We start from the raw sequence: 26,857 nt of genomic DNA on the forward strand, positions 1-26,857 counted from the left end.
CATTTTCCCAAAGATGACATACAGATGGCCAACAGACATGTGAAAAGATGCTCATCTTCACTCATTATTAGGGGCATGCAAATCAAAACCAGAATGAGTTACCATCTCACACCAGCCAGAATAGCGAGAATCAAAAAGACAAGAAAGAACAAGGTGGGAATATAGAGAAAAGGAACCCTCACACACTGTTGGTGGGAATATAAATCGGTGTAGCCACCATGGAAAACAGTATGGAAGTTCCTCAAATACTAAACACAGAAATACAGTATGATCCAGTAATTCCACTATTGGGTATTTATCCAGAGAAAATGAAAACAGTAATTTGAAGATATATGTACCTCTTTGTTCACTGCAGCATTATTCACAATAGCCCAGATATGGAAGCAACCCAAGTGTCCATTGATAGATGAGTGGATAAAGAAGATGTGGCACATGTGCGCATGCATGCGCGCATGCGCGCGCGTGTGCGCACACACACACACACACAATAAAAAGAGAACAAGATTTTGCCATTTGCAACAACATGGAAGGACCTAGAAGGTACTGAAATAAGTCAAAGAAAGACAAGTGCCATGTGTTTTCACGTATATGTGGAATCTAAAAAACAAAACAAGGTGGAAACAGATCCATAAATACAGAGAACAAACTGATAGTCATAAGGGTGGGCAAAATGGGTGAAGGAGAGTGAGATATAGGCCTCCAATTATGTGCTGAAAAAGTCACAGGGATGCAAGTTAGAGCGCAGGGAATATAAGTCAATGGTATTGTAATAGCGTTGCATGGTGACAGGTGGTTACATAGCATAATGGATGGACTTACTGAGTCACTATTTTGTACACCTGAAACTAACATAACACTGTGTGTCAACTGTACTTCAATTAAAAAAAATAAAGGGACAAAAAAAAGGGAGACATATGTCATATGTCAGAGATATGTCAGAGACATATATGTAATTATCCGCCCATCACACAGCCTCATTTACATCACGGAGGCCAAGACAAAAGGTAAGGAGAGAGCCCTTCTGTAAATATCCTTGTGGCTGACCGTTTGGTTGATTTTTCTCTTTATTTTCCCCTTAAAGATGGACTTCAGCGCTTAACTGAATCTGATTCAATTGGCATAAAAAAAAAACCCTTAATTGGAGAGTGGCTTGGGCATTTATCCCATTTTACGGGATAAGCCACCAGTGGGAGGGTTAAAGAGGCAGGTTTTGTTTGAAAAGAAAAGAGTTTTGAACACTCAGAGCTGTTCATGGTTAAAGAGGCTGCCTCATGAGGGAGTCAGCTCTCTGCCTCTGTTTGTGTTCAGGAAAGGTGGGCGTGAGGGAGCAGGGTCCAAACAGCTCCAGATGGGATTCTGGACTCGTAACCCAAAAATGGAGAGCAGGAGCACCTGGAGAATCCTCTCCATGTGGGTTTGAGCACCCTCACATGCACCCTCTTCTTAGTCCCCGCGACCTCAATGGGGGTGCGACAATACTTGCTCCACTTTACAGATGAGCACACTGAGGTGAGGCACGGAGCCTTGCCCTGGGTACCTAGCTTGTCCTCGGGCACACAGCACTAGGCAGACAGCCCAGTCTCCTGGCGCTCAGCCCCCACATGCCTTTCTGGCCGGGAGTGAAGCCTGGATGCCCTTGGCTTTCCGTCCTGGCTCACTGGTTTTATGACAGCACAGAGAGTGGAGGCAGCGTTATACAACATCTCGCTTAAAACTCTGGCTGCTTCTACCATTCATTCCCACCTGAGGAGGACAGTCCCAGAACTGCAATAATGTGCCCGAGATCACAGAGCCACTGGGGGGTGGATGCGGAATTCTAAGACCCACAGAGGCTCCAAGCCTGGGGCTCTCTCTGCTGCCCCTTCATGGATGCTGCTTCTGGAAGCCCAGCACTCGCCAACAGTCTGAAGAACCCGGTGGTAGCCTCCAGAGCAAGAAGTCCATACCAGCTCCGAAATCCATCCTTGGTCTGACTGTACACACCCACTTGAGGGATACCAAAGGGATAAACACTTTGTGAGAGTTAAAAGCTTTGTAGAAACTTCCAGTAAGAGGAGCATTACTGTTATTTTTTGGGCATTTTGGACACTTGTCTCTCAGAATCAGAAGACAGGGCTTCAGGATGTGCGTTTGATCCCTGGCCCTGGCCAGGCACCCACAGCTGGACAAAAGACTTTCATGTGCATTATCTCACTGGCCGGCCAGGGCGGGGAGGTGGCAGTTAAGTGACCCTGCTCTCCAGAAGCGCCAGATGCATGTGGTTCTGGAACATCTGTCACCACTAGAAATGGAAATGTCAGAGTGAATGACTAAAAATAAATAAATAACGGACAGGGGGTGATTATTCCAAGATGTTAACATTTTGCCCTCGAAAGTAGGTTTTTAAAAATTACAGGCAGCTCACGAAAAGAGAAAAAAAAACCCACCTCAGAGTATTAAACAGGTAACTTAATAGAAAAGCGTTATTCTTTTTAATTATAAAGGTTTTCATTTCCCCCTTTCCCTCCATTATTTTGGCTAATAAGCTTGTCGATGGGGCTGGATCTGATTACGAAAGGCTGGGAACAGATTTTATGACCTGGAATAGCCATTTTTACACATTAGCATTTTACTTCCAGTTTTATGAATCAAATGCAATATGGAGTCTCTAAAAGTTAGGACACGATTCAGGTATTACCTCAGGATTACTTCATTTGAGCATGTAGTAGATACACGCATCTTTAGGGTGAAGTCTGGGTCCTGGTAATTCTACACAAACCTTAAAGGTAGAAAGGAAAACCGTCTTTGCAACCTATGGGAACTATGGGGAAATTAAGGGAAGAATTCTGGATAGGGCTTAAGATAGAAGGCTGGATTCTAAAGGCTTCCCAGCAGCCGGGAAATCACACTCACGTGCTAAGTGGTTCACTGCACCCAGAGCATCCAGATGGGAACTCTGGAGCATCATGAAGGAAAGGGAAAACGCAGACTTTCCCTCAAGGAGCTGTTATTATTAAAAGGGAAGGTAGAAGAAATTATTACATAGAATACATATGAACACATGTGAACAAAACAGACATTTACAAGACGCTATAACTGAAGTCATAAATGTCGCCTAAAGCAGACTTAGTTCCTAAGAGACTCAGTAAATGTCTGATGAATGAATGAATAAGTGTAATCTGCATCCAGGCATGCAACTATTTTTGACTGACTGATGGTTGATACAGATGAATTTCTGAGATGTTGTTCGTTAAGTTAATTTGTGAGCTCTGTCCTTTATGTGGTGGTTCATTTTTCTCTGATAGCCTTTTCTTAAAAATAGAAAGGGCTTTCAGGAGGAAGCAATATTGCCCTAGTTATGGTCTCCTGGTCCAAACAGGCAAGACTCCACAATTTTGGAAAATTAAGGTAGATCAGCCTAATTTTTCATATAAAATAAAGTTCTTATTTAAAACAGTAGAACAGAGGTGCCTGGGTGGCTCAGTCAGTTGAGGTATGACTCTTGATTTTGGCTTAGGTCCCGATCCCAGGGTCATAAGATTGTGCCCCGTGTTCAGCTCTGCGCTGACCATGGGGCTTGCTTGAGATTCTCTCTCTCTCTCTCTCTTCCCCTGTCATTTCCCCAAGTTGCATGTACTCTCTCTCTCTCAAATAAAAAAAAATAGAACAGCAGAACATAACGACAGTAAGAGGTAAACTAATCAATTAACAAAAATGAACATCTAAGATGTTGGCAGCTTAATTTTTATTCCCTAGTGGTCGCAGGCCACCATCTACCTTTATGCGTAGTATTGACTATGAAACTTTTCTCAACTAAATGTTGCAATGAGGACTAAGCACAGTTTTGGTACTTGTCAACAGGCAGGGTATGTGGCTGTCTGCTGCCCTGGTTCATCAGGGTGCTAGCAGAATGTTCCTTTAAGATGATCAACTAAAGGTGAAGAATGAGGTACCCATGACTCGTAGCTAGTTTTCAGCTGTGCCAGGCATTCATTTAGAGGAGGCTGGCAAATGATAGCCCAATGGGCCAAATCTGGCTTGCTGTCTGTTTTTGTAAATAATGTTTTAGGGGAAACCAGTCACTCCTTTTGCACTACAGCAGCGGAGTTGAGTAGCTGTGACAGAGGCCACATGGTGTGCAAAGCTTAAAAATATTTACTCTCTGGCCTTCACAGACAGAAATCTAGTATAGTAGTGCCAGAAGTCTTCCCCTTACACTAATGCCACTTTTTTCTGCAGAGAGTGAAACAATGGAATTCATATCACTGTCACTACCACCCACACCAACATCCTCACTATCACCATTACCATGACCACGACGACCACCACCACCATCATATCACCATCATCACCACCACCACCACCACCACCATCACCACCTCCACCGTCACCACCACTACCACCATCCAGCATCACAATGTCACTATTGTCACCACCACCACCAATACAATTTCACTTTCTAGCAAGCACGGCTCCAGTGATTTTTCCCTTCTCTGTCCTTTCAACCTGAGTTCAGTTACATGGTGCTTGTGGGTAAAAAAACACATCATTGCTCTCTCTGTCCCCGTTGTGTTCTGGTTTCATGGTTTATAAAGAAAGACAGGTACTGATGAAGTGATGAAGCAAGAGTCCTCCGGTCATCTCAAGACCAGGGTGTTCTTAGGTAGAGGGACAGCCATCACCTTTTTTGTTTGATTCAATCAGCACAGAGGAGAAGAGTTTTCCTACTGTTCTTACCCACTCTGACTCCTGAAATTATGCAGATCGCCTTCTCCAAAGCGATAAAGTCAGAGATTAACAGCACAAATGTAACCCTTAAACATCTAAATAAACACCTTAAATAATTTGGATCCAGAAGTAAATCAAAATTATACTTATTGGATAGGGAGCCTCAGTTTTGGAAGATGAGAGAGGTGTTAGAGCTGGAAGGTGGTGGTGGTTGCACAATAATGTGATTACACTTAATGCCACTGAACTGTACACTTACAATGGTTACAATTATAAATTTTACTTTATGGGTATTTTACCACATTAAAAAAAGTTAACATTAGGGAGGCAAGGTGAAGGGTGTATAGGAGCTCTGTATTACCTTTGCAATTCGTCTGTCAATATAACATTATTTCACAATAAAAAGCTTTTAAAAATTATATATACTCTATTTGCTTAGAATAGTGTTTCTCAAAGTGTGGTCGCTAAGACCCTTCCAGGGGGATCTGTGATGTCATGTCTACTTACATAATAACACTAACATGTTATTTGCCTTTATTTCCCCTTCTCACTTTTTCACGAACGTCAAGGGTAGAAGTAGGTTACTGGTATGGTTTCGGATTCAACACTGCAATTAATCTTTAAGAAGCTACCACTTCTCTAGTTTGGTGTAGTATCAAAGAAAAAGAGCCATGATTATCTAAAAAGACCTTCCAACTATGTATCTATATGAAGCCAGATTTCATCCACCTGCTTCAGCCAAAAACAACACGTCATAATGGACTGAATGCAGAAGTCACGAGAATCCAGTGGTCTTCTTTAAGCCAGGTATTAAAAGAGATTTAAAATTGTAAATAACGCCTCTCTTCCCAAATTTATCTTTGTTTTGGGAAATACTTTTCAAAAACACTGTTGTTACATAATGAACTTATTATTGTTATGTTAAAATGAATCAAGACATAATTTTCAAAGTTCAGTTTAAGTTTTGAATGCTAGAAGTATCAATACATACAATGTATACACAAATGTTCTTTGGGGTCTTCGATAACTTTAAGTGTGTTTTGAGACCAAAACATTGGAGAATCACTGACTGACTAAGAAGAAAATGGACATATACTGAATTTATGAGATGTGGTCAAAGCTTTCAATCCTTATATTTCTTAAAAAATTGAAATCAAGGTGGACATCTTAGTTTATGAATGAAGAAAATACTTGCATTAGAAACTGAGAGCTGGTTCTTCAAAAATGGTTTTTGTTTTGAATTGAAGATTACAGCTGGACCCATTTTTAAAATCAAAGTATAAATAATATTTTATTATGTTAGTTTCAGAGGTACAGCATAATGATTAGGTATTTGTATATATTGCAAAATGATCACCACAGTAAGACTAGTTACCATCTGTCACCAAGCACAGTTACAAAGTTGTTTTCTTGTGATGAGAACTTTTAAGATTTATTCTCTATATGCAATACAGTATTATTAACTACAGTTGTCACTCTGTGCATTCCATCCTCATGACTTATTTTATAGCTGGAAGTCTGTACTTTTTATTTCTTTATTTTAAATTTTATTTATTTATTTTGAGAAAGAAAGTGTGAGTTGGGGAGGGGCAGAGAGAGAGAGAGAGGGAGAGAGAATCCCAAGCACGCTCTGTACTGTCAGCGTGGATCCCGATGCGGGGCTGGAACCCATGAGCCGCCAGATCATGACCTGAGCCGAAGTCATATGCTTAACTGACTGAGCCACCCAGGTGTTCCCCTGTACCTTTTTAATAAGCAACTTTGAAAAAAAGCAATAAAACCCAAACAGATGACATTACAACTAAAAAAAGATAATGCATCAGAGGACATTTAAATTATAAGTGAATTTTACATGTAATTCTATACTATAACATTTAAAACTCACCATGAAAAAGATACATTAAGAAAATTACCAGATTGACTTAAGATGAAGAAGAAAACATGACAGACTAGTAACCGCAGAAGAATTTTTTAAAGTTACCAAAAATAATTTCTTCCAAAAGGATTCTGGGCCAGATGTTTTTTATTGGTGATTTTCCATCAAAATCTAAAGGACTAGGTAATGATATAAACTTTTCCATATAAAAATTGAAAAGCTCACCTAACCTAAGCTTCAGAGACATAGTATGAAAGAAAGCAATGGGCCAATCTCTCTGATGAATAATGATTTTAAAAGTCCTAAGTAAGGTACCAGCACACTGAATTCAACAGAACATTAAAAGAACCGCTGAGCAAGACGAAGCAGGTTGTATCCCAGGAATGTAAGGATGATTTAATATAGGAAATTTTTAGGAAAAAATAATTTAAATAGATGCCAAAATGACATTTAAAAGTCATTCTGCTAAAAACATTTACCAAATTAGAAACAGACTTTCTTAATCCAATAATAAGCATGTAATCATAAATAGATTGAAAATATTTATTGAGTATACCTCTGTCTTTCTTGATAGTTAAAATTAGAGGTATTCACATTCAAATCAGAGATAGATTAAAGATGTCTGCTATCACTCATTTAAAATAGATTTAGAAGTGTGGGTAAACTTTTGGTAATATATCACAAAAAAGAAATAAAAAAAGGCAACATCACCCTTATTTCCACGTGATATGATTATATCATTAGAAAATCATGAAAATTAATCACTAAAACTCAGAATGAATAGAAGTTCAATGAAGTGGCCAGACAGTGATAAATGTTAAGAAGTCTGTAACTTTTTTGTAGACTGATCATAACAATTTTGAAAATAAACTAGACACGTATTTCCCTCTCCATCATCATCATCATCTCAACAACAAAATACAAGTAAATACTTAAGACCAATTTTCACAACTAATACAGAAACTCTATGTGAGAAATAAAAAAAATTTTACTGGCAGATATAAAGTATTTGAATAATTGGAAATAAAAGCTATGTTCCTGGCCTGGATGTTTTAACGATTTGAACTATTTTACAGTTTAACTATTTTTCCCAAACTGATTTATAGATCTAAAATTTATAGATTTATAGATCCCTGGCAAGATGCCAATTTAAGTGTGAGAGATCTTCTCTGGCCACCTAACTTGAGTAGCACCCTGGTCCTCCAGCTGGTCACGTGTTCTCTTTTTTCCTGGTTTTATTTTCCTGACGGCACAAATCACCATCCGAAATTATCTTTTTGTTCTCTTGACTTGCATCTCCCTGAATGTAAATCAACAAAGGCAGTGTGCCTTTGTTCTCTGTGGTGTTATCAGTGCCTGGAACAGAGCTTGGCATACAGCAAGTGCTCAGTACATGCTTACCCAGTGGACTTAACACGATCTCCCATGAAAACGTTAATAGGATTTTTTTTCCCTTGGATGTGACTAAATGGTTCCAAAATTCACCTGGAATAGGAACATGCTAGATTGTCTATAACATTATTAAAAAGAAGCCAAAGAGGGTGACTTGCCTGCCAAATATTAAAGCACATCTTAAAACTGCAATCGTCAAAACGCGGTGCAGAAATTAAATGATAGATAACTGGAACAGAATAAACAGTCACAGAACAGATCTAAGTAGGATAAATGGGAGGATCCAGCCCATTCTAACTTTCTAGTGTTAAATAAACAAGCTATTCAACAAATCAGGTTGGAAAATTGGCTAAATGTTAGGGGCAAATCCTTATTCTCATTTTATGCTATACTCGTAAAAATGTTTAGCAACCCCCCCCACCCTAAATAAAGCCACAAACAAAAGAGTATATGTAGTGTTATATACCATTTATATAAGGTTTTTTAGAAACAGGCAAAACTAATCTATGGTGTTACCAGGGTAATGGGTCTTTTTGGGGGTGGGGTAGATTAGTGACTGAGAGGTGGGCACTCTAAGGGGCCCTCGGAATGTCAATAAAGTTCTATTTCTTGATCTGGGTACTCGATACAAGAGTGTGTCCACTTCGTGAAAATTGATCAAAACTGTACAATTTTGAACTGAGGGCTTTTCTATGTATTATGCTTTGTTCTTCAATAAAAAGCTTATTTAACAAATGAGTAAGTGCTAGGCAGCCAGTTGATTGCTCTGGTCAGAGGTTAGGTTTTCTGCACTTACACATGCATTTCTTTTTCACTCATGCTTTCAGAAGAGGAGATAAAGTTCTATGACGTTAAGTTAAGCTTATTTCATTGTAATCAGTTAAGGAGACCGATAAAGACCTTGGGTTGAAAAATCTCCATCCCTTCCAGGAGGGGTCTGTGTCATGGTCTGTCCCTGTGCTGAGCAACCCTGAGGGTCCATGTCCTTGGCTCCCACACACTCACAGCAGAAATTGTTCTGGGGCTCTATGAGGTGCAGCTGGACACTTTATTTTTTTAATACACTTAAAATTATTTTTAATGTTTATTTTTATTTTTGAAAGAGAGAGACATACAGTGCGAGTGGGGAAGGGGCAGGGAAAGCAGGAGACACAGAATCTGAAGCAGGTTTCAGGCTCCGAGCTGTCAGCATGGAGCCTGACATGGGACTCGAACTTACACGGCCTGAGCTGGAGGTGGATGCTAAACTGAGCTACACAGGCACTCCTTTAACATACTTTTTTTAAAGTTTATATATTTATTTTGAGAAAGAAGGGGTTGAGGAGGGGTAGATGGGAGTAGGGGGGAGAGAGGGAGAGAGGGAGAGAGAGAGAGAGAGAAAGAAAGAGAGAGAGAGAGAGAGAGAGGACTCCCAAGCAGACTCCATACTGTCAGCACAGAGCCCGACATGGGGCCTGAACCCACAAACCATGAAATCATGACCTGATCCAGGGTCGGAAACTTAACTGACTGAGCACACTGTCATCTGGACATTTTAAAGAATCCAATGCACAGAACAGAAAGTCAGTATTCACATTAAAAGTAAAGTGTCTAAAAACCCACTCCTGGTTCCTTGCACAGACCTTATACATGAGCATTGATCAACTTCTGACTGCTTGTATGAACATCTTGGTAACACCTCAAACCAGTGAGTTGAGTTAGGGGACACCCCAGTGACTGGATAAAACCCAAACACCTTTTGATCTTGTTCACTATCAGTTATAAAAGCATGTGTTATAAAGTTTTGATTTTCCTACTAGCTTGATATGGTTAGAAAAAAGATCTTTTGCTTTTGGAAAGGTATTTATTGTCCAGACAAAACCTCAAAGCATAAATATGCGGCTCTATAACCATACAGTCCTGGACTAGTTTATGTAATGGTAACAACCATAAAAATAGTATAATAACATCTGATGCTCATTGAGTCAGTATTTCGTGCCAGTCACCATGCTAAGTGCTTTACCAGTAGTATCTTATTTAATCCTATAAGTAGTATTGTTAATTCATTTTATAGATAAAGAAAATAATATATGGAGAGGTCAAGTAATTGACTGGAGGCCACAGAACCATAAAGTCACATTGTACAATGAACACTATCCTGCTTCTATTGAATTGTTTGAGATTTTGAGAATGTATGCTGGGTCCCTTTGCCAGGGAAACTGGTGACTACTAATTTTTTAAAAATTCCAAGTTAGTTTTAGCCAGTAACATTTTTATAAGTAAAGCAGAGGCTCAACCACAATGTGGAGTATTCATTTAGAAGAAAACTTAAATCTATTGATTAGATCCTTTTTCTTTGATGTACAAATTTCTGCCATATTAATAAAAAGTTATCTTAAGGGCTGATATTGGTCTTCTTATAGCAATTCTGGGAACTCATCAGACATATGACGTGTTAGGGATAATTGAAAATTCAATTTAAACAGAGCACTGATGAAGGATGAGGACAGGTTCTCTGTTGCCTAATGAGAAATTGCTGTGGGGATTATGTCATTGTGACAGGTGAAGGTCGAGATAACCACTTAGCTCTGGTGTCCCCAGAGCTCACCAACAAGGACAATGAGACTGAGTTAGGTTTCCAGAACGTGGTATCAGAGAAGAGGGAAGAAACTTAGCTTCTGTCAAATACAACTAATATTTTCCTTTGCATATTATCTACCCACCCCCAACCCTTTTCTTTTAAAATCGGATTGATCACTTACATTTCCAACTCCTAAAACCACTCATGTGTTCTTTCTACTTTCATTTGCTTCAGATCAGCTCAAAATGTCAGGTGTACTTTATCATTCTATGACCTAGCAATACTTTGATGTGCAGTATGTTTCCTGTCATCAGACTCTTGGTCTAGACCTGGCCTTTCTAAAACAGTTGCTCTCCATTTACTCTCCTTCCTACTGCTGTCTTTAGAGCAAGGGTATGATCCTGTTGCAATATTCCCCCTGTCCAGCAGCTTCAGTGGCTGATATTGCTGAAAGAACAATCCAAAGATGGAGTTTGGAATGAAGGTCTTCATGGTTAGTCTTATCCTATAGCTGCAGCCCCAAAAGTCAAGGCTGCCCTCACTTTCTTATAAGATGCCATGTCCAGACATGCCTCACATTTCCCCCTTCTCTGTAGCTCATGTCTCTCCTTTGTACTGGAATGTTGTTTCTCCTATTTTTTTTCTGATAAAATCTTACCCATCCTATAGAACAAGGGTAGGCCAACTATAGTATGGGGGTCAAATTTGGTGACTGCCTTTTTTTGTAAATCAAGTTTTAATGGAGCACAGCCACACCCATTCATTCACATACTGCCCATGGTACTCTCTCACTGGGATAGCAAAGTAGATGCAGTCATGGCCAAACGGCCTGAGAAGCCTAGAATATTTGCTAGGTGGCTCTTTCTAAAAGCAGGTTGAAAAGCCCTGCTCTAAAAGCCCAGTTTACCTCCTCATGCTCCTCAGTGTACACTGTTAGAAGTAATTTCTCCATCCTATGTACTCCCATAGTGCTGGGTCTCTTACCAAAGTCACCAAAGGATTCTCAAATGGATGATAAATGTCTATGGGGCAGGTACCATTCAACTTGATGTCTCTGCACTGCACTGCACAAAGTAGGTGTATAGATATTTGCTGAAATGTTTTAACTATTTTGCATGACTATTAAGTCAGATAAAGAGCAGTGTCTTGCCTCATCAGATTATATAACTACTGGATCAAGGGAGAAGTAAATATTGAGGAGACAAATTATGCTCCCAGAGCGTAATAAATATAGGTGTGACTGTCAGGCCACAGAAGAGGGTTAGGCAGGGGCTATATGAAAGTCTCTTTTCCAAGGAAGGATGTGAATATTGATTTAGAACTCAGACAGAAGCAGTAGACCTTTCCCATACTGACCTTTATATGATTTCTAGTCCCAAGTGTCTGGCTTGGGAAAAGGATAGAGCAGGACTAGGAGATGTGGAAAGTTCTTCTGAGGGCTGTTGAGGTTTGGCTGAAACAGCTAGAAAATAGCTAATAGAGACAACCCCCAGAGGAAGGAGGAAGAAGGCTTCTCTTCAAAGCACACCCCTTCAGGGATTTATTAGCCAAAGGAAGAGCAGATCTGACTGGAGATGTGTTTGGTGACAAAAGGGAAAAAAGATGTTCAGTTTCTCCTGTGGGAAGGTGAGACCTGGAGCGGATGATCCCAAAAGGCAGATTTCCCATTTCCGAAGCTCTAGCCCTCAAGGGAAAATAAGGGACATTACAAAAGATGGCATGAGCCTGGAGCAGCCAAGGATGGGTGGCCTGGAGTTCCTGGGTAAGAAAGCCTCAAGGTCACTGTTTTTCTCAGCTATCGCTTCAGTTTCAGTCATATATTTAATAAATGTTGTTTAAAACCTTAGATATGCCTTCCTTATTTTGTATTAATTCCCTAATGTGGAGGCTGAGCGATCTAACACATGGCAGAAAGCCAGACTTTGATTCAGACAGGGAAGGCTTAGCGGTACTTCCAAGTGGGTTAGGCAATGGGGAGATTTGGGATGACATTATCCAGGCCAGACTCACAGATAATGGTTTCTGACTTATTGCCCTGATCCAGGTAGGAGACCTGGGAGGGATTAGCAGCCCTACGATGATGTTCTCCAAAGGTGCTGGTGTCCAGAGTGGGCTGGGAGAGAATCCTATTCTCCCTACAGGGACAGGGCTGTCAAATCACTTCCATAAAAATCCAAGACGCAGTCCCACTCAGCAGCTGTTTCCTGAATTTGAGGAAAGCATCCCATTAGGTACAGAAAAGCAGGTGTGGGTGTTGTGTATATGTCTGAGGCAGATGATGTAATTAGAAGAATAAAAAAGCCAATCACAGTTAACTATTCCCCGTAAAACAAAAGGCAAACCCAAGTACAAAAAGGCAAATTCGGTCTTACATTTCCCGGCAACATTTAGGTGCTCCCTAAGAAGCGGAAAATGGGAAACAACAATGAGCATAAGGGAGTGAGGCGGGATTGATTTCATTTTATTCCAGCGTATCTGAAGCTTTTCAAGGCAGAGTGACTGCAGAAATGAAAGGAAAATCCACATAAACAGATGCAAGAACATCAGAGCCATTCTAAATCAAAGGGACGTGCGCTGTCAGACACCAGGTGGAAAGCGTGTCATGCAAAATGAAGTCCAGGAGTGCTAAAACCAACAACAGTGTCTTTCCAAATCACAGCAAGATGGCACGGCCTCTCTGGCACAGGATCTTTGCAAAGATTTGGTTTTGGACAGGAATCATAAACGCTTGCTGCTAAAGAAAAGGTCAGAGCTGAGTCCAAATAACAACAATCAAATACTCGGTGATCACCTTTTCATGCCACCATGCCAGCATCAATGAGGGACATCCAGCCATGTCATGTTTGCTGTCTGACCATCTCCCCAGGCTGCCGCTACCCACAGAAGGGAACTGAGGAGGGTCACAAGCCCATCTCTGTATCTTGCTCTGATGCCTGAATGCAGACCACCAAGGCACATCTTACCATCTGCTTAAGTACTCTTAAAGACACGCTTGACGTGTTGGCAAGGATGTGGAGAAGCTGGAACCCATGTACATTTCTGGCGGGGACAGAAAACGGTGCTGCTACTGTGGAAAGCAGTCTGGAGGTTCCTCAAAAGTTAAACACGGAATTATCATTGCTGGGGCAATTCCGCTCTGGGGTATATACCCCGAAGAACTGAAAGTAGGGACTCAGTTACCTGTACACAATAGCCAAAAGGTGGAAGGAAATAACCCAACCGTCCATGAACAGGTGAGTGGATAAACAAAATGTGATATTATATATAAAAAGGAACACGTTTCTGATGCGTGCTACAACATGGATGGACCTTGAGAACCTTAGGCTAAGAGAAATTATCCAGACACAGAAGGACAATTACTGTATGATTCCACTTGTATGAGGTCCCTAGAAGAGGCAAATCCATGAGACAGAATGGAGAGGAAAGGTTACCAGGGACTTAGGATAGGGGGGAATGGGGGATTATGGTTTATTAAGTACAGCATTTGGGGTGATGACACAGTTCTGGAAATGGATAGTGGCGATAGTGGTGATATCATGCATGTATTTAACGTTGCTCAGCTATATGTTTAAAAATCATTACAGCAAAAATTTTTGTGTTATATATTTTTTACTACAATTTAAAAAAAAGAAAGAAAACCATGATGTTTCCTGTCTCCAAAATATTCTACTCTTTTTAAGAGGTGGATGTTCTTTTAGATGCTGGTTTCAGGAGAATTCTGCTAAGGCAGATGGTGAAAGTCTAGTGACTAAGGTGGAACTATGGCAACCTAGCCCAAGGCTGAGGGCAGGCCGGTGACCTTCATCAAGCTGGAGGTAGTAGTAGTGATGGAACAGTGTGGAGGGGACAAAAAGCCCGCAAGGAATTAGAATTTATCTTTCTTCTACTGCTGGGGGAAGGGAGAAGGCACAGTTTCTCCCCTATTTCTCATCCCCTGGCCACATTTTTCAGGCCAACGGCCATGGGCATTTACATAGAATACAGGTCATGAGCAGAGACAGTGCCTGGATTTGAGTCCTGACTCAGCCACTCTTATATTATTCACCTTGGCAGGTCCCTCAGCCAACGCTGGGCTCAGTGTCCTCAGCTATAAATGCAGGTGCTGATACAACACCCCGTCCCCCTTCTCCAGTTGTGTAAGTGCTGTGTGACACAAAAGAGGTGGCCCCAGAATTCCGACAGCCTGGGAGTAACACAGGAGACGTGCCACGAAGGAGGTCTTCTCGTGATGAAGGTAGGCTAACGGTGTCTGAGCACAGGCCCCCCAGACGGGCTGCACAGCACATGTGTAGTCTCAGGAGAACTTTGGTTTCTGCATCTCACCACCCAGCACAGTTGCAAGTACACAAAGGGTACTTGAGAGAAGGAATGTCTAAGGCTGGACTGTTTGTCTTCAAAGAGTACACAGCCTACCCGGGCAGAACACAGCATGCGAACAGATAAATTACAGTAAAATATGGTAAGTGCCAAACTGGAGATACAATCAAAGTCTTATGGGACTTCAAAAAAAAAAAAAAAATCTAACTCTTTGCTGTTCCTTCTCTTGGTCTTTTATTCTCCTGCCATGTATTAAGAAAGCAAGCAAGGGCTCTGAATGCCAGAAAGACAGGCTGCAGGAAGGTGCTCTAAGCCAGATGTCTGTTGCTGGGTTGCGTGCAACTCAGGGCCCCATGGCCAAGAGATATTGAAGGAAAATGGAAGGAGGGGGCTTAGACTGGAAACTAAGAATTCATAGTGAGTTGATCAATGCAAACAATGGTAGAATTGTCATTCCAATAGCACCTTTGACATTTATTGTTATTATTTAGATATCGTTCTTAGATAAGTGACCCATGAAACTTTAGCACCGAAGGGATCTGAGTGAGCACACAGGCCGCACCACTGACATTTGGGGCTGGACAGTTCTTTGTTTAGGGAGTGTCCTGTGGATTGTAGGATGTTCAGCAGCACCCCTGGCCTCTCTTTGGGTTGGGGGGAGCAAAATAGCTCCTACTCAAGACCCAGGGTAATATGGAAGTGGCTTTTTAGCCTGCAAGGACACTGGAATCACCAACGGAGCTTAACAATTCTGACACCCAAGCTGTGCCCCAGGCCAATTAAATTGGGAGGTAAGAGCCAGCCGTTGGCTTATTTCAAATAGGCCTCGGATAGCATACCTCCTGGGATTCCAGTGCACGGCCAGGGTGAGAACCACTGATCTAGAAAGATTAGGGAAGGAGCAGTTATTGAGTATCTCTAAGATCGTAGGTATCTTACCTACATCTCACTTAAAGTCAACAGCTCCATGAAATTACAATTGTTTTCCTAATTAACCTGGGAGGAAAAGGAATCTCAGAAAAGTTGAGAAACTCATTCAGAAACATCCCAGATGGAATGGCGGCTCTGCAGAGGGCAGTTTCAGTGGGCAGTGCGGGCTGTACACGGAAGGCAAAGCCAAGAACTGGAAAGTAGACAAGAGCAGAGCAGAAAAATGCACTCACAGCGTAGGATGCAGTCTGGGGTGGAAGCGGTGAGCCCATGATTACAGACGTGTACCTCAAAGAAGCCATTTTCTGATTAGAATGAGGTGAGCACAGGGGAGAGACAGAGCACACATATACATTTCTTCCCCCCGTTGCTCTGTGGGGAAAAGCAACTAGAGACACAGTGAGACACAGAAACGCAAGGACACAACTAGAGCAAGTAAGTGGAATCAGGTAGGCTTTGGATGTCTAAGAAGAAAGACACAACATGTTATACTCGAGCTGGGATAATCCTGGAAGCCTCGAGCAGTGGGGTGGAAGAGGAGGCTGTTTCCTGTTTAGCCATTATAAGGAAAACTTGAGACTTGGTATAAGGTAAATTAAAGGTGATGGTTCATGTTTATTATCCTATTGAGTCCTTGCATATCTCTAAGAGACGGTGGTTGTATATCAACTCCTTGTCTGCCCCCTGCCCACACACACTCCGAGGAGGTCTGTCAGACAGCACAGACACCAGAGTGCGTCTGCTCCATTTGAAGGAAAGGCCTGTTGCATAAACAGATGTAGGTCACTTAGTCCACTCGAGCTGCTATAACAAAACACCACAGACTGGGAGGCCTATAAACAACAGAGGTTTATTTCTCACAGCTCTGGAGGCTGGGAAGTGTAAGACAAAGATGGCTGTCTTTTCCCTATAACCTCTCATGGCAGAGGGGGTCAGGGGTCTTTCTGGGGCCTCTTTTATAAGGATACTAATCCCATTCATGAGGGCTTTGCTCTCATGACCTACTCACCACCCAAAGCCATACTGACTAAACCCCCCACCTTGGGGGTTAGGATTTCAATAAATGAATTTGGGAGAGCCACTGCAGTAACTGGAGGAAATCTTCTTAATAAGAAAACATCCATGAACTTTATAAATATAAATTGAGAAATCAGGATAATCAGACACTGGGGAAAAGAAAAAACAAGAGCAGGTTCTTTTTTTTTTTTTTTTTTAAATGTTTTTTATTTATTTCTAGGAGAGAGAGAGAGAGAGAGAGAGAGACAGCGTGAGCAGGGGAGGGTCAGAGAGAGAGGGAGTCACAGACTGAAACAGGCTCCAGGCTCTGAGCTGGGAGTCAGCGCAGAGCCCGACGCGGGGCTTGAACCCACGAACCGCAAGATCATGACCTAAGTGAAAGTCGGACGCTTAACTGACTAAGCCACCCAGGCGCCCCAACAAGAGCGGGTTCTAATAAAAACTGTTCAAAACTAGTTACAGAAAGAAAATTCCTTACTTTGATAAAAGTTATATATCAGAATACTCTGCAAATGTCTATTAGAAGCAATCCCAATACTGGGAACAAGACAAAAATGGGCCAGTAACATTGTTATTCTAGACTTCTGGATTCGTCCAAAGTTTTTTAGAGGTCTAAGCTTTTAAGTGTTACAAGACAATGGAATAATAAGAGGTAGAATATGCATATGAAGATAACATTATTATTATCATCCGTAGATGTCAAGATTTTCCACCTAGAAAAATCCATGTTAAATAGGTGAAAAACTATTAGAACTGTTAAAGAAATCTAGCAAGATATCCAGGTAGAAAATAAATATATGATTTGATACATCCTGGAATGACTAATTGGAAATACAGTGGAAAGATCTTATACCATATTAGCAAAAACTATAAAATACCTCGGAATAAACCTAATAAAACCTATGCACACTCTAGATAAAGAAATTTTATTAAAGAACACAAAATGGGAAGATATGCTATACTCCTGAATCAAAAGAGTCAACATTATGAAGACCTTTCTTTTCTTTTTCAAATTAATTCATAATTTCACTCAATTAAGAAATCTCAATTAAGAAACAGAAGTTTTATGGATTTTGGCAATTTTGAAGTATATGTAGAACAAGTGTACAAGAAGACTCAAGGTAATTTAGGAAAAGAGCAAAGTGTTTGGGTAGGGAACTGGGTGGGTGGAGGGAGAAAGTTGACCTATAAAAGAATAACACATAAAACCTCAGTAATGAAAATATGGTACCAAAGCAAGAAGAGACAAATAGATCAATGGACTTGAATTAAGAATCGACAAGAATATCTACATATATTTGAATTTAATATATGGTTGAGGTGGCATTTCAAATTAGTGGGGAAAATTTAATAAACAATGCTGTGACAACAGTCTATCTATTTGGAAAAAGAAAATTAGATTCCCTACCTCACACCATACACAAAAAATAATTTAGGTAAATCAATATTTAAATATACAAAATGAATATAAAAGTAATAGAAGAAAATATGAGAGACTAATTTTATAATGTGGGAGGTGGGCAGGTCTTCCTAAGTAAAACAAACCCCACCAGCCATAAAAAAAAAATGATTGACATATTTGACAAAAAAAGATTAAAACTCTTCTCCACAAAATAATAGATATGATAAGCACAGCTGAAACACAAGATAAAGACTCATATGTATATGAGCAAAAGATGGTTATTATCCATAACCTTCATGAGATCTTAAAATCAGTAGGAAAGCCACAAACACAACTTAAAATAGAAAATTCATAGGAAAATCAGTAGGAAAGCCACCAACACAACTAAAAATAGAAAATTCAATAGAAAATTCATACAAATCACAATAAAAATGAGTAGTCAGGAAAATGCAAATAAAAAAGGTATAGTAAAAGTTAAACACATTCACAATATTTTGTGTTCATCCAGGTGTTGAGAAAGGCACTTTGGGTGGGGATACAAATTGGTATAACCACTTTGGAGAGGAATCTTACTTTATCTCTCAGTGTTCATTCCTCTTGACCTACAAATTCTATTCCTAGGAATCTATCCTACAGAAATATTTATGTAAGTACGAAAGGATATACCTATTAGGATATTCATGGACGTGTTACTTGTAAAAAAGACCTTTATTTAAGTTTTCTTCTCCAAGAATTTGCTCTGTTTCTTCTAGATACAAATTTTCCGGTTATGTACTTGGGTTTTCTCTTTCATGGTATAGGCTTAAAAAAAAAAGTCTACTGATCTTTGGTTGTCTGCTTATGTTATTGTCCAGTGAAGTTTAACATGAAAGCAATGGGAAGGCTGCTTGAGAACTCTGTACACATCGGCAGAGCTTGCCAACAGGTCAAATTTTTAGAGGTGAGAAATGGGGTTCTGATCACTGGATTGCTTTTTCCTCCAATTCCACAATGGTTACTGAGGTCTTGGGGCACCAATCCTCACAACCAGGTTCTAGTACCCCGTCAGCTTTTGGAAGAGGAGGTTGATGCCAGTGTTCTGAATGTGGGCGCTGGGATGCCTGCTCATATATTCCTCCATTTTTTAGTTCCATTCTCATCTCCCACCCTCCATTTTATCTGCTGCCCCCAGACCCAGAGGCTCCCGGGCTCTGCATGCAGACTGGCCCCTCCTCATTATAATTCCCTCTGCTACCAGGGCTGTGATTTCCTCTGCTCTATTACAGAACATTCTTCCATCTGCTTTCAGAAATGTGTTCCAGAAATTTGTTAAAATGATTTCACAGACCCCCCTCCCCTTCTTTTCTTGGTGGTTGTAGGTTATGTCCTGTCTGATTCCTTTAGTATCATTTTGATGGAATCTTGGGAGTAAGGTGGCAAAAGACAAAACCTCATGTACTCAGTCTGCCATCTTGACCACAAATCAAACGTATTATTTGCAATATTAGAAAATGAGACAATTTAAACACCCCTCAATAGGGAGCTGCTGAACTAGATTATGTTACATCTGTTGTACGGAATATTCTGCACTCAGAAAATAACGAACTAGCTCTATGTAGTAACATGGAAAGGTATCATGGTATAATACTAAAATAAATAAGCAAATTGCAAAAAGTGTGTATAGTAATACCGCTTTTAGAAGATATACGCTTTTTTGTACTTCCACAAAGGACTGGCAGAGGTACACAGAGCTGTTAAGGGTGGTCATTTATCTGTCTTCATTAACACCTGAAGGCGGTGGACCTGGTTTGGAGTTGACATGAAGAAGGAATCTTTTCTTTGTGCTCTATATCATCTGTATTGTTCAAAATTGTTACACTGCATGCGAGAAATCTTTGGGATTAACTGTTATATGAATGTAAGACATCCTATTATTTAAATACTCCAATCTTTCCCACACAGAGAGCAGCTCAGCTAATAAATGAAAGGTTTGCCAACTACAGATGATCCATGATACTTGATAAATGCTGGTGATTATTATTATTATTGCTTCAACCTTTTAAGAAAACACGCTTAAAAGTAAAGGTTTTGCCAGTTTATTTTTAAAAGCTTACAGACCTTTGACAAATTCCTTCCAAGTCTAAGGCTCTATGACATGTAGCATGTTGGCAGGTAGAATACGTCCTGTAGAATCAATTTTGCTTGGTATGCTTTTATGTCTGATTTCTGAACTGTTACATAATGACATTAGTAAGCTGAGCTAGCTGCACTCGCCAAACTTTGATATTTCAGCTAGAATAGTTTTACAACATCTTATTACTGAGGAAGAGGTAAGTAATATAAAATGCCAATCATTTAAATAAAATTGGATTTAACCTTTTATTTCCTAAGAGCGGGGTTCAGAATAACCCTCATGCAAAAGGAGAATAGATAGCCCATAGCAGATCTATGGATTCCAAAGGTTTTTCTATTAAAAAAAAAAAAAAAGGGGGGCACCTGGGTGGCTTAGTCGGTTAAGCGTCCGACTTTCGCTTAGGTCATGATCTCGCGGTTCGTGAGTTCGAGCCCCGCATCGGGCTCTGTGCTGACTGCCAGCTCAGAGCCTGGAGCCTGTTTCAGTCTGTGACTCCCTCTCTCTCTGACCCTCCCCTGCTCACGCTGTCTCTCTCTCTCCTAGAAATAAATAAAAACATTTAAAAAAAAAAAAAGATATCTATCTATCTATCTATCTATCTATCTAGGAATCTATAATGCCCCAACTAGTCTATATTCTGGAACATGTGAACAAATTCAAATAAACACTAAAAAGAGGAGGTTGGGGTGGGGGGTGGCTGAGTCGGTTAAGTGTCCAACTCTTGGTTTTGGCTCAGGTCACGGTCTCACAGTTTAAGAGTTTGAGCCCTACATCAGGCTTGGCACTGACAACACAGAAACTCTTGGGATTCTCTCTCTCCCTCTCTCTCTCTGCCCCTCCCTCCTCCTCCTCTCTCTCTCTCAAAATAAATAAACAAACTTAAAGAAAAAGTGGAGCTCAGTTGTGCAGAAATTCATTGGTATCCACCCTAAGATGAGACAAAGAGTCTATCTCCTGAAATCTGTGCATCATTAAAGGTCATGGTTTCTCCAGCTTTGCCCAGAGAGAGAGTGAGCATCATGAAGTGCTGAGTTGGCCTGTTGCCCCAGCTCCCTGTGGGTCTGTCCCCTATGGGTTATGGCAGGACCAGGGCTAGAACTATGGCCTTCAGAATCTGAATCTAGAAGGTCCAGTTCTTGACGGAAAAAAACAAATTAAGCCATAAACTCAGAGTCAGGTTGAATGCACCATTACTATTTATATAGTAGCCAAGATTTGGGGGATTATGCCTCTTTCTTCCGCATGTGTAGTTTTTGATTTTTAAATTTTAATTTTCACATCCTCACTTTATATATATATATATATATAACTGCACCTTCAGTAATTCTAGATCTTTCCCGAACCAGCCAAGTAAAGAATGGCCAATTTTAAAAATTGGAAGGCCACACGTGTCAAAATGCTTGGAGACTAAGGTACTTACTATACATATAGCATGACTACTAACATTAACTAAGTGACTGGCCTAGAGAAAGTCACTTATGTATTAAGGGTTTTAAAAAACCTTTTAAAAAGAGGTGATAAGATAATCTTTTCTAGCGCTAATAATACAAGTCCTTCTGTTTTCATAGAAAGCTGTTTTTTTTTTTTTTACAAATAGTTTATTGTCAAATTAGTTTCCACATAACACCCAGTGCTCATCCCCACAAGTGTCCTCCTCCATGCCCATCCCTCCTCCCCCCCACATCCATCAGTCCTCAGTTTTTGTCAGCATTCAAGAGTCTCTCATGGTTTGCCTCTCTCAGTTTCCCCCACCATTTCTGCCCTTCTTCTCCCCCTTGGTCCTCCGTCAAGTTCCTCCTAATCCTCCTATACGTGCAAACATATGATATTTGTCCTTCTCTGCCTGACTTATTTCGCTCAGCATAACACCCTCAAGGTCCATCCATGTTGCTACACATGGCCAGATTTCATTGTTTCTCATTGCCATGTAGTATTCCATGGTATAGATAAACCACATCTTCTTGATCCATTCATCTGTTGATGGACACTTAGGCTCTTTCCATGTTTTAGCTATTGTGGAGAGTGCTGCTATGAACATTGGGGTACATGTGCTCCTATGCCTCAGCATTTCTGTATCCCTTGGGTAAATTCCTAGCAGTGCTATTGCTGGGTCATAGGGGAGTTCTATTGTTAGTTTCCTGAGGAACCTCCACACTGTTTTCCAGAGGGGCTGTACCAGTTTACATTCCCACCAACAGTGTAGGAGGGTGCCCGTTTCTCCACATCCTCGCCAGCATCTAGAGTTCTCTGATTTGCTCATTTTAGCCACTCTGACTGGCGTGAGGTGGTATCTCAGTGTGGTTTTGATTTGTATTTCCCTGATGAGGAGGGATGCTGAGCATCGTTTCATGTGTCTGTTGGCCATCTGGATGTCCTCTTTGGAGAAGTGTCTGTTCATATCTTCTGCCCATTTCTTCACTGGGTTGTTTGTTTTTCGGGTGTGTAGTTTGGTGAGTTCCTTATAGAATCTGGATATTAACCCTTTATCTGATATGTCATTTGCAACTATCTTTTCCCATTCCGTTGGTTGCCTATTAATTTTCTGGCTTGTTTCCTTGGCTGTGCAGAAGCTCATAGAAAGCTGCTTTCTATTTCTACCAAGTTTGGAGAGTTAGTCATTAAAAAATCCCAAACATTTCACAAGAAAAAGTTTGATTTGCATCACAAATAACTGAAGGTAATTCTGGGAAACAGGGGAACTGAAAAACCTTGAGAAGCTGTGCATGTTTTGGAAGCAATGACACAAATTTGAACTATTCCTTCCCTCACGAGGGCCTCTTCTACAGAACAACTGTACACGAACAGCCAAATCAATTTGGTGCATCAAGTCACATTTTCATACAAAACAGTTTTCCTAGCCGGGGATTACAAGGTAAGAAAACCAAAGCCTTCATCATTACCTGGAAAACTGTAGAGAAACCCACCACATATCTCTTCAAAAAACGTTTAAGTGTTTGAAAATGTGTAATGTAAAACACAGTCGTTACAGTTCAAAAAGAGCCCGAGACACCTGTGCTCTAATGGCTTCTATGCAATCCCCAGCAATCCCATGCAATTGAACTTTAAAAATATACAGACCTCAAAGAAGAGGAGATTTAGCAGCATAGGTGGTGAGACAGGTAAAGAGAACACCTGTGATGAGAAAAATACCATTTGCACCACTGCACACTTTAAAAGTGTGAAAAAAGTGACTTTTACGATATGTGAATTACATCTCAATAAAAATAGGAAAAAAGGAGGGAAAAAAAGCATTCTAAGTAATTTCAGTGCTGCAGACAGAAGGTTCCACTCATCACCTCTGGAACCTCCTTTTTCTATGGCCTGTTCTGTTTCCATTCTCCCACCTTTGCCCATACGGCATCCTGTAATATTGCCAATGGACTCTGGATTTCTCATGTATCTGGATTTCTCATGTACCCAACTGGTACCCAACTGACTTTCTGAATCATCCTCCCATTGAGTCTTTTTTAGGGGGAGAGGGAATTTTGATTCCATGGAGCTTTGATGTACTGACAAGTTCTTGGAGACAAAAGAAACGGAACCCACGTTAAAAAAATTTTTTTTTACTGTTTGACTTATTTCTGAGAGAGAAAGAGAGACAGCGTGAGCAGGGGAGGGTCAGACAGAGAGGAAGACACAGAATCTGAAACAGGCTCCAGGCTCCGAGTGGTCAGCACAGAGCCTGAGACAGGGCTCAAACTCACGAGCTGTGAGATCATGACCTGAGCCGAAGTCAGACGCTTGACCAACTGAGCCATCCAGGCACCCCAGGGAACCCACATTTGTCAATTGCTACTAAGTGATATTTCTCTGCTGGGTTCTGAATATCTGCTCTCCTATTGGTTGTCCTGAATACTTACAAAGTCAAGATTCTTTTCCCCATACTCTCGTTGCAAACACTGAGGCTCTGAGAGCAATTTCCATCCAGACATCCAGTGGATATTCACCCAGGATTTTATCTTCAGAGGGCACAGCTCAAAAACTGTTTCCTGGGTGCCTGGGTGGCTTGGTCAGTTAAGTGTCTGACTTCAGCTCAGGTCATGATCTCACAGCTTGTGAGTTCGAGCCCCGTGTTGGGCTCTGTGCTGACAGCTCAGAGCCTGGAGCCTGCTTTGGATTCTGTCTCTCTCTCTCTTTGCCTGTCCCTCGTTCATGCTCTGTGTCTCTCTCTTTCTCAAAATAAAAAAAATAATGAAAAATAATAATGAAAAAAACCTGTTTCTTGAACAGGACTATGTTGAGCAATAAGAATTTAGTAAAAACTACACAAAGCTTATCTCTTTGTGCCTATTTCCTTATCTAGAACATGGGGATGGGAACTGCTCCTATTTCCTAAGGTTGTTAAGAGGGTTCAATAATTTAGTAGATGCAAACCACTAAGAATAGTGCCTGGCACATAGTGTCTGGGCTATTTAAGTTAAAGAAATAATTAAAGAATAAAAATGAGTATTGCGTTCATTAAATGACTTTAAGAAATTGCTTTCCTTGTATTATTTTGTTGACTAATCTGCACATGCTTACATGAATTAGAAATTGGTAAAAACTAATTTGTATGACCTGATTTGCTTTGTGTAAAATGCAATTAGCCAGAAACCGAGAAGGAAGTATCAACAAAGATCTACTTCCAGCAAGAAAACGGGTTGAAATGGCCTCTCAATATTGATGATATTGCCCAGAATGACTGCAGCTGTTCAGAAGATACACACATACTATACACATCCCGTTGCCCCCAGCAGATGAAGCAGAAAGAAGAGAAAAATGGCTTTTACTTTACACTTGTAAGGAATGAAGCTTCAGACAGGGTCATCAATGGCCCCTGGCCACCTTGAACTCCCAGCAGAACAGACTGGCACACACTTTGACTTTTCATAGAGCCTCCTCCATCTCAGAGAAACAATTTTGCCCCTCATCTGTTTCATAACCATGTTTCTCTTGGAAGGAACAAAGGCTGCCTTAAATGTGTAGGTATTAAATATTTATTTGCAAGGACTTTAAAAATTTTCTCCACCCACGCTTCTCATTTCAAGGGGGAGGCCTAGTGGTGCTTTGGCATTCCCCAGTGGCACCGTCTACGTGTCTAGGACACTGCTGTGTCACCATCACGGGAAGGAATGAATCATCTGGTAGTGACAGATGGTTTCCTCTGGAAAAAGACCAAGCTTACCCAAATAGTTGTTGCTCTTGTACATCTCGGTGATGTTGATTTTGGTGGCTCCTTGGGGAATCTCCACAACTCGGTGGTAGCCCAGGCTGGTGAGGGCATGCTTGAACACGCCTGACACAACCTGACAGCCCGTGTTATCGCCTCCACACACCCCGCATTTGTCCACGACTTTGTCGGAGCCTAGGTAGTCGTCGCAGCCAATGCTCTGTAAAGAGGTAGAAAACAAAAGACTCTTGTAGCAAATAACAGGAGTGTGGGGGGGGGACAGGGTGAGGGAACGATGGAAGGTCTATCGGTGGGTCTTGAACCGACCTCCACATGCCCCCATTCAGCTCCTGCAAGTGAGCAAGTTCATTCTTCCTTCACTCAATGGATAGTCACAAAGCACCGACTCTGGGCAAGGGATGAATGAAATGTACATTCTAGGGACAGGGTACAGTCCCCAGACAGTAGACAAGACAAGTAAATCCAACAGTACGCATGCTGGTGGCAAATGATAAGGAGAAAATAATGCAGAGAGAAGGAATAGGGAAGGCGTGGGGGCTGATCACTTATTTATACTGGCTGGACAGTGACGTTGTCCTACAAATCCATTCCCCTACTGGACTCAGAAAGGAGAGACAGTCCGAGATTTTTTATAAAGTTCTTTGGCTCCATGGTAAGTACTGCACCTAAAACAGGGGTTTGTCCCCCAAGTCTTGTGTTCTAAATGACAGACCATATAAACACTTAGCAAAGTACCTTCCGAAGTGGTACTCGCAGGCTTTGCATCTTAAGGCATTAGGTCAAATTGGTTGAGATCTGGGTTTCTACTCAACACTGTGGCTCTGAGGAGCTGAGCAGCAGGATTTGGCTTGGCTCGCCCAAAGCATTCTTCCTGGGGGAAAGGGGGGAAGGGGGCAAAGGCCAGAAACATCAGCAAGCCAGAAGATCTTCTCATTATTCATTCTAAGACTTTTTGCTTTATCTTTCCCCTCCCTGTTCATGTTTCTGTTGGGGCCATTTTATTCTGCACTTGGAACAAAGTGCGAGAACATTACCTTTATGCAGTCCTTTCCTATTTCTGGGGTTCATGACCATGATTCCTGCATCTAAAATGTGGACATGTAGTCAGAGCAAAGAATTCTGTCACATTTCTATGGGCAGATGGAAGCGAGCGGATGATAGTTTGGACAACGAAGCACTGTGATGACAGGATTAGTTCATTGGGTTATGGAGACAGGGAATGGTACTGAAGATCAGAATGGTACTCTAAAACTCGAGACATGTTTGCTGAATCACAGGCTTATGTTGGTTCTTGAATTCTAAGAGCAATAGTCAGAGTCCATCCCAGGGGGGCAAAGTGGTCAGCAAACCATTCAAAATCCACGTGTGATTTT

The 26,857-nt window shown here is 41.0% G+C and overlaps 1 protein-coding gene across 2 annotated transcripts in view; it reads right to left on the reverse strand.

Annotated features, from left to right (window-relative positions):
* The window catches only part of THSD4 (thrombospondin type 1 domain containing 4), a 549,275-nt gene that overhangs the window by 65,103 nt on the left and 457,315 nt on the right, over positions 1 to 26,857 (reverse strand). For both annotated transcript variants that reach the window (XM_039237821.1, XM_039237822.1), the window contains one exon: positions 25,479 to 25,683. In XM_039237821.1, coding sequence (XP_039093752.1) covers positions 25,479 to 25,683 — 205 coding nt within the window. The remainder of the gene's footprint in view (positions 1 to 25,478; positions 25,684 to 26,857) is intronic.

This window comes from Hyaena hyaena, unplaced genomic scaffold (assembly GCF_003009895.1).
Source record: "Hyaena hyaena isolate Hyena2069 unplaced genomic scaffold, ASM300989v1 scaffold_130, whole genome shotgun sequence".
In the NCBI taxonomy this organism is placed as follows: Eukaryota; Metazoa; Chordata; class Mammalia; order Carnivora; family Hyaenidae; genus Hyaena; species Hyaena hyaena.